The sequence below is a fragment of the Danio aesculapii genome, chromosome 18 (genome assembly GCF_903798145.1).
Source record: "Danio aesculapii chromosome 18, fDanAes4.1, whole genome shotgun sequence".
Classification (NCBI taxonomy): Eukaryota; Metazoa; Chordata; class Actinopteri; order Cypriniformes; family Danionidae; genus Danio; species Danio aesculapii.
The window spans coordinates 3,892,089-3,900,725 of NC_079452.1; the positions used below are offsets into that span (position 1 = coordinate 3,892,089).

General features: G+C 34.9%; 1 protein-coding gene across 7 annotated transcripts in view; it reads left to right on the forward strand.

Moving 5' to 3' along the window:
* si:ch211-195m9.3 (galaxin) overlaps positions 1–8,637 on the forward strand; it is a 49,223-nt gene that overhangs the window by 38,294 nt on the left and 2,292 nt on the right. For all 7 annotated transcript variants that reach the window (XM_056478335.1, XM_056478331.1, XM_056478332.1 and 4 more), the window contains one exon: positions 742–1,097. In XM_056478335.1, coding sequence (XP_056334310.1) covers positions 742–1,097 — 356 coding nt within the window. The remainder of the gene's footprint in view (positions 1–741; positions 1,098–8,637) is intronic.

Consider the following 8,637-nt stretch of genomic DNA (forward strand, 5'->3'; position numbering starts at 1 on the left):
TCAGAGTTTGTTTCGGCTCACAGATTCTTTTATGCTACAAAATAGTTACTTGTTTCACAATTATGTAATTACAATTCTCCTTTGTTAGGACTCAACATATAAAAAGTATAGTCTGCTATCATAATTCAGTCAGTTTTCACCATGATCTGAAAATGTCTTGCAATTTTGGAACCCAATTGAAGCTTGATTTACTTACTATTTAAATTCCATTTTGATTTTCTGTTATCAAATAAACGTAAGTTTCGCCAGATCCTCTCATTCAACCTCTTGGTTTACCCTCACTTAATTGGTTGGTTCAGACGGTAATGTGCTGTCATGTACTGTTTGTATTCGGTTCACCACCTGCTGAATCATGCACACGCAGTATTATCAGTTCACCCATTCTTAAATCTGATCTCAGTGTACTGTTCTAGTAACTGAAGTCGGGAAATATGTTTATTTTGAGTGAGAAGGGGTATCAAGCATGGCAAAATGTAAGTAATTTGTGGATATGGGCTTACTGGAGATGTAACCATTTATAATGATTCAGTTTGATTTGATGAACTGGTTCGACTGGTTCTCTTAGAAGATCCGGTTAAGAAGAAGAATTAATTCTCGACTGGTCATCACTATTTCCAAATAAAAATAAAACCTCAATCCAGGTAGACAGATGACTTTTGCACAGCGGTATTTTCCTGGTATGTTTGCATATGTGAAACTGACCTGATCTTTGTTTTTTTGTATTGCTTTTTGTCTATTCAGACACTACAAGAAAAATGGTAATTTCTGTTGTGGTTCCAAAGTCTATGACCACCACAACTCGTCCTTGAGGTGCTGCTCTGATCATCTTTACAGCACATCTGGTGGGGAAGTAGAGTGCTGTGGAAACCTCTTGCTGGAAAAAAATAAGAATCAAATTTGCTGTTCCTCCTCAACCCTGGCCATTAAATATGTCACCAAATCGAATCACCATTGCTGTGGGCATTACTACTACAACACGTCCATCTGGAGTTGCTGTGCTGAACACCTTAAACCAACACCGGAGTGTCACACCCCTCTTGCAGACTACAGGCCTAAACCACTAATGGAGCTGATCCCAGACATATGCAATAAAACAGGTGAGGTGTCTTGAACATGTTTTTATGTTGCTGCTTAAAATAATATGCCTCATTTCCACTGAGCGGTACAGAGCAGTACAATTTGGTACAGGTCACCCTGATCATGCTTCCATTTCCACTGCCAACAGTACTCTTACTTGGTAGGCATGATGATTGCAAGAAAGTTATGACTGCTGTCATTCTTGTTCAATGAATCAATAGGGCTTATTCATATTTCACTTTTGCTGGCTCAAGTTCATTGTCAAATGTACAAGTGTATGCAAATAGAGGAAGCAGCCCCCATAACGCTTTCCACAGATTTAGATGTAAGATGTGAATGGCACTATAAACAACAATGGAGGACTTACAGCAGATATTGTTCTTGCTTCTTGGATTGTAGCTGTTTGTCACTAGCTGATGATATGCTTTGTTTGACTTTGGGTTCACCATAATGCATTGCTGCATGCTGTCATTACATTATCAGGATGTCATGTTTTGGCTGTGTATTTAAAAGTTATATTTCCTGTTTTGTTACCCTAGCTTTCTCAAGTGACGAATCTCTGTAAACCAATAACATTCTGCGGCATCTAGCTTCACCCTTTTGTTGTGCTACCTTTAAAGTTGCAATAGGCGATTGTCTTCAGAAACCTTTTTTGTTGTCCAGGGGTGTGTTTTTCGAAAACCATTGTTAGCCAACTAAGATTGCAAGTTGCGTCGTTACAAACAAAATTTGTTGATTTGGTGTTTCCCAAATCCATCATTCCAGCTAATCTGCATCACAAACTTGTACCTCTAGACCTGTAGTTAGAAGCATAGTTCCTGTCTGTGATCTATTGCCAGTTATCCTCCCTATGCCCTATTCTTTTAGAACATTCTAACATTTAAACGTGGAATGATAAAAAAAAAAAACATCTCTCTTTGGTGTATTTTGCTTAGCTGCTAAGTATTTTTACATTTCAGTTTTAGCGATCTTCATATTGACAATTGCAGTCCCTTTGTTTTACTACTTCACTGATTAAAAAAAAAGGTTGTCCGGCGAAGGAATTGGAACCAGCTCTTCTATCAGGGCCACAAGATCTTTATTTTTCCTGATTATAACTCTAGTGTGGCTAAAAGGATAGCAGCATTTTCAGTTGCGAGAAATTGCTTGTGTGAGAAGAACGTGAGATTTTTTCTTAGATTCCCGACTTGCCTAGTTATTAACCTTGGCGATGAAAAGTTTCAATTCGACTGCCCTATGGAAGCCCAGTGGTGGTTCAATGACTGGTATTCAACTTCTGGGACATCACACTGAGATGAATACACAATGAACATAATTGTATTTGCAGCTGTTCTTCGTTAATTGATGACTTTTGCTTTATATGTTCGCGAGTGACCTCAGATGATTTAGATGCGAATGTATAATGTATTCGATCATCTGGGGTTAACAAGATTTGGCGTTCTGCCTCCATTGTTTGGGAATGGAGAGAAGAAATTGAGTAATGTTAAGGCTAGAGCTTAGTGGGGAGGCATTGTGGGCAGTGATTTTTTTTTTCTTCCTTCATGTGTGGTGTTTTTTTTATTATTCTTTTTTTTATTTGTTTATTTTTGTGCTCACCTATGCTTGTGGCCTTCTTTCAACTTGTATATTAATGCAATTGGATGAACAAAACCAGAATTTCAGTTAGATTCTTAAGTTGAAATAGAAAAGTACTTAATGGTCCTATTAAAAGATCCAAAATTCTGACTCATTTGAAGCTACAAAAACCTGACATTGTATTCCTTCAGGAAACACATCTGTGACCTAAGGATCAAGGCAGACTTCAAAATCATTGGACATCACACATTTTTCATTCCAACTTTGATTCCAGATGTAGAGGAGTTGCCATATTGATATATAAGACTGTTCACTTTTCTATGGACAATGTTATTTCTGATGTGAATGGTAGATACCTAATTGTGAAATTTCATCCAGTACTATTAAGAAAGCTCCATCTGGTATGTCAGAGTTTTTTTTCTGAGTTTATGGTTCAGAATGGTTATACTGACCCATGGAGACACTTTACTCCCACAGCAAGAAAATATAAATTTTTCTCAAATGTCCATCAATCTTTCTCTCATATTGATTTTTAAAAAAAAGGAATAAATAACAATAAATAAACTAATTACTCAGGTGGTAGATTCTGAATATGTACCTATTGATATTTCTAAGTATTGATATTACCTCATACTTCTTGATCACCCTGGAACAGGAGAAAGACCATTACCTCGATCATTTTAATATAGCATATTAATAATGGAATCCAAAAATTATAGGCTAGTATAAAATGGAGAGTTATTTTAACTTAACTCTCTCGCGGCCCACCTGCAGCATCGCTGAGGCCCACCGGTTGAGAATCCCTACCTTAGAGGAGATTACCAAATCAATTAACTCATTGTAGTCTAAGAAATCCCCTGGCCCAGATGGTCTACCATCTGAATTTTGATAAGAAATAAAATTTCAAATTGGCTCTGCTGCTTCTGTCAGTTTTTTAAGGAATCTTTAGATCTAGGCAAATTGCCCCCAACATTGAGACAAGAATCTATAACTATATTGCCTAAAGACAGGAAGAATCCAATCTGGCCAAACTTTAAAACAGAATGACATTCCTTTCCATTTGGAGAGATCTAAATTCAAGTATCTTGGTGTTAGTGTTACCCTTTCCTATTTTGCCTTAAAGTAAGCTAATTTTACACCTTGAATTTCAATCATGAAATCAGCTTTTTCAAGATTGGCATCTCTCCCATTATCACCACTAGACAGGATAAATGCTGTAAAAAATTAATATTCTTCCAAATTTTCTTTACCTCTTTCAAGCTATTTCTTTGTTTTTTAAAATCTTACTTCAAGAATATAGTTCAATTAATTTCTTCTTTTATATGGGCATGTAAATCTTCTAGAGTTTCCAAAATTTCTCTTCAAAAAAGTCGAATAAGTGGAATAAGTCTCCTTGCCTAATTTTATGTATTATTACTGTGAGGTAAATATTCAGAAACTGGTGTTTTGTGTACAGGCCTCTTCTTTACTATGGTGCAACTTAGAAGCAAAGATGTTCTTCAACATCTCTCCCTGCTATGGTGTTCTCTTTTCTAATTTCTCTATTCTCTATCTGTATAATTCTCTTCGCATTATACAGATAATCTAATAGTATGTGCTTCTCTCAAAATATTCTTTCAATTTCGACATCACTTTAAATTGACCTCTGCTTCAACTATGGCACTATGGCAGATTCTGTATTCTCTTTCTGGGAAAAAAAAAGGTCTGAAATGCTTTAAAGATCTCTTTATTAACAATGTGTTTGCAAATTTTTCTGAATGATCATAATTATTTAATCTGCTCCCCACCCACTTATGTTATTATTTTCTAATTAGACATTGTGCTTATCATTGTGCAAATTAGATTATCTTCTCTGAGTTTCCCTCCCTGCCTACAAGGTCTCCATGGGAAGAGATATTTTCTAAGATATGTGCAATTATCATGTCAAAGGATAACTCTCATAACATTAAAGCTATCAAGGCCTGGGAAGAGGAACTTGGCTTAGAGTTTGAGGTTGACTACTGGAGTGCAGTATTAGATAATGTGTGCACCTCCCCTTTGTGCGCTAGACTCAGTTTTATACAATTTAAAACGATTCACAGAACTCATCTCTCAAAGGCCAAACGTCTTAAATATATCCCAATGTTTCAAATATGTGTGATAAATGTAAACTTTCACCATGTAACCTTAGTCATATGTCTGTATTTTGCATTAAGTTGCAAAACTATTGGATTCCTTTCTTTAAAATAGTTTCTGATGTTCTGGGGGTCAAGTTAGCTGTTTGCCCTTTAATTGCTATCTTTGATGTTCCCTCTCAGTGTCAACCTTTAAACCGGAGACACATTGACATTGACTTTTCAATCTCTTCTCACTAAGCGCAGAATACCGTTGTCTTGGATCTCCCCACAACTCCCCTCTATTTTATTGTGGCTCAAAGATTTGGTCTTCTTTTTAAAATGTAAAAAATTAAATACAATATCAGAGGTAGGGGAGAACAGTTTTTTTTATTTTTATTCTTTAATAATTTAAAAACCTTAGATGTGGATTGATGTGGATTTTTTCTGTATTTGTATTTATTTTATTTATTATTATTATGGTGGCTTGGGAATGCCAACATACTGTTATACTACATAAACCTATTATTCTTCTTCCGTCTTCTTCTGCTTAGACTATATTAAGAACGCATCTCCTCCTAGACCATTCATACTACAACCACCAAACTAACTCCAAATCTCCAAACTATACTGAATTAATTTGCTATATCTTTTCCAACTGATCCGACTTACGGTTTTCCTAAAACCTGATGCAGAAATTTCAGAAAAGTCCTATTGACTTAACATTAAACCAAACTTTGACCCCATAACTTTGCGCCAGACTGTTATACAGACCTAAGGTTGGGCTTATTTAACTCAGACTACCAATCTGCCAATCACTGATGACCTTTCAATTTACTAGCCATACTTTAGCAACCACTTACGGCACACTATACCAACAGTCCATTAGACTTCCATTATAAAAAATCTGCCATTGACTTTTACGTGGACATACTAACAACATTTCCCAGAGATGGGTTGCAGCTGGAAGGGCATCCGCTGCGTAAAACATGTGTTGGATAAGTTGGTGGTTCATTCCGCTGTGGCAAACCCAGATTAATAAAGGGACTAAGCCAAAAAGAAAATGAATGAATGAATACTAACAACATATTAATTCATACCAACAATATACTGATCCATACTAGAAACATTCTAACAATACCAGTCATACTAACAATATAATAACAAACATACTAATTATACTAGCAACATTTTAATTCATACTATAAACATACTAGTATGATAATACTTCTTAAATACATGCTAATAACATGATAGTATATTCTAGAAACATGCTAACCACATGCTAATTCATACTAGAACCATGCTAGCAACATGCTAATTCATACTAGAGCCATGGTAATTTATGTTAGCAACTGCCTAGCAACCATTCAGAACACCTTAGCCACCACCTAGTAACACCTTAGTAACCACCTAGAACACCCTAAAAACTGCCTAGCAATGCCTTAGCAACCACCTAGCAATGCCTTAGCAACCACCTAGAACACCCAGCAATGCCTTAGCAACTGCCTAGCAATCACTCAACCACCTAGCAGCACCTTAGCAACCGCTCAGAACACCTTAGCAACCACCCTAGTAATGCCTTAGCAACCACGCAGAACTACCTAGCAATGCTTTAGCAAGCACATAAGACACCCAAGAAACGCCTTAGCAACTACTTAGAACACCTTAGCAACCACCTAGCAACACTTTAACATCCAGTCAAAACACCCTTGCAATGTCTTAGCAACCACCTAGCAACCACTCAGAAAACTCTAGCAGCCGCACCATAGCAACGACATAGAAACCTCTAGCAATGGTTTGGCAACTAATCAACCACCTAGCCAGAAACATGCCAAACCATACTAGAAACATGCTAACATATGTAGTTATTTATCTATGGCTATGCCAACTATTTCAAACTTCTTAAAAACTACTTCAATTATTTAAACTTTGAAACTACTTCAAACTTTCAGACGAGGCTTTCTCAGGAGATTTTGTCAACAAACTTAACTTTTCTAGTTTTTTTATTTTATTTTTTATTTTAATTTAGTTTTAATTTTTTTTGTTGATTGTTTTATTTGGGGATTGTTTTGTGGATTGTTGTAGAAACGTCCAATACTATTTGCAAGCATAAAGATTCTATGTCAAAAAATAAATTAAAAAGAAAATTATGGGGGTTTTCTTTGTAATTATGATAGTTACTCCACCCTGTTTAGAGGTCATAATGGATATTTTACATTATAACTAACATGGTTAAAAAAATGGATCCGTGACAGAGAAATATGGTTTTGGGAAACACTTGTCACCACATTGTTCTTTTCCCAAACGATAGATTGTAGCTCAACCGTGAGTTATGTCGTTGTTTGAGAAACACCCCAGGTTGAAAGTATCTTCACATTCTGATAATGATTAAAGTCAATGTTCTAAATGTAAATGTGTTTTTTTAATCATTTTTTTTTTGTTGATGTTGTTTTCTGGGTAAGGCATAGGATAGGGTTGTGCCGATTGACGATAGTATCGTGTAGAGGCTTAAGATGATTTTAAAGATGATATTGTTTTAATATCATTATTGAATAAAATGACTATTGTTGTTGTTATCATCATTAATAACAAATGAAATTGTCCTTTTTTAATGAATAATTAGCTTAAATTCATTGACCTTCAACAGGGATATCTACTGTTACTAGATTAATGGGATTATTACTTGTTCTAAAAACTTTTTTTAGTACTGCTTACATTCTAAATGTCATATCAACCTCTACCACTTGATTCAAAAAAAGGCAGACACACACAAGTGCACTTTTAAATCTTTTAAAAACTCAACTTTAGAAATGTTATCTTAAACTGGGGTGCATTTCCCAAATCCATCGTTAGCCAACTAAGGTTGCAAGTTCCATCGTTACAAACAGAGTTCGTTGATTTGCCATTTCCCAAATCCCTCGTTCCAATGAACATTCGCAAACTGCGTCGCAAACTTGTGCACTTGCAACTACACCTCTGGAGCTGTAGTTAGAAACATAGTTCCTGGCTATGTTCTATTCCCACTTATCCCTCCTATGCCCTATTCATTTAGAACATTCTAACATTCAAAGTTGGAATGATTAAAAATAAAAAGCATTAAAGTCATCTCTCTTAGGTGTAATTTACTTTCAACGTATTTTTTACAGTTTAGTTTACAGTTGTGCTCCCTTCGCAGTGCACTTTTAAAACATTGATGTCATTTTTAATACAGCCTCATGGCGAAAGCTATAGGTGACCTAATATTTAAAAGCGAAATTTATGTTACGTCTCCAAAGCTTGTGAAAACAAAAAACATAGCATACGTTAATGCTTTCAATTTTTAGTAGGGTATTTATTAAGTATCTGTACTGTATATGACATGGGCCTGTTGGTTAGAACATTTCTGCAGTGGTTTGCATGTGTCAAATTGTAAAAGTAGACTTTTCAAATAAATAAATAAATAAATAAAAATATCCTACTTAATAATAATCATCATCATCATTAATATTATTATTAAAGTAAGATTTTTTAAAATTTCCTAATAAATAATAAATATAAAATTTCATTCCTTAATAAATAGTCTCATTATTTATTTATTTATATGATTTATATATGATATTAGAAAACATGTTAGCTTTTGTAAGTGATTTTATGTATTAGAATAGAATACGTAATGTTCAACTTCTCCATAATATTAGTAAAGCAAACATAGTTTACATGTATTTCAATTAATATGGAAAATGAGTGAATGTTTTTACCAAAACTATTATTGGATTTTATTTTAAATGCGTGTTTGTGTAAAACAATATAACTTGCTCAAAGAAGTGATGGGGTTCTTCTCTAAAGAAGTTGTTACTCCACCCCATTTAGAGCATCATTAAAGGCGTTTTACGCTCTAACTAACGTGGTT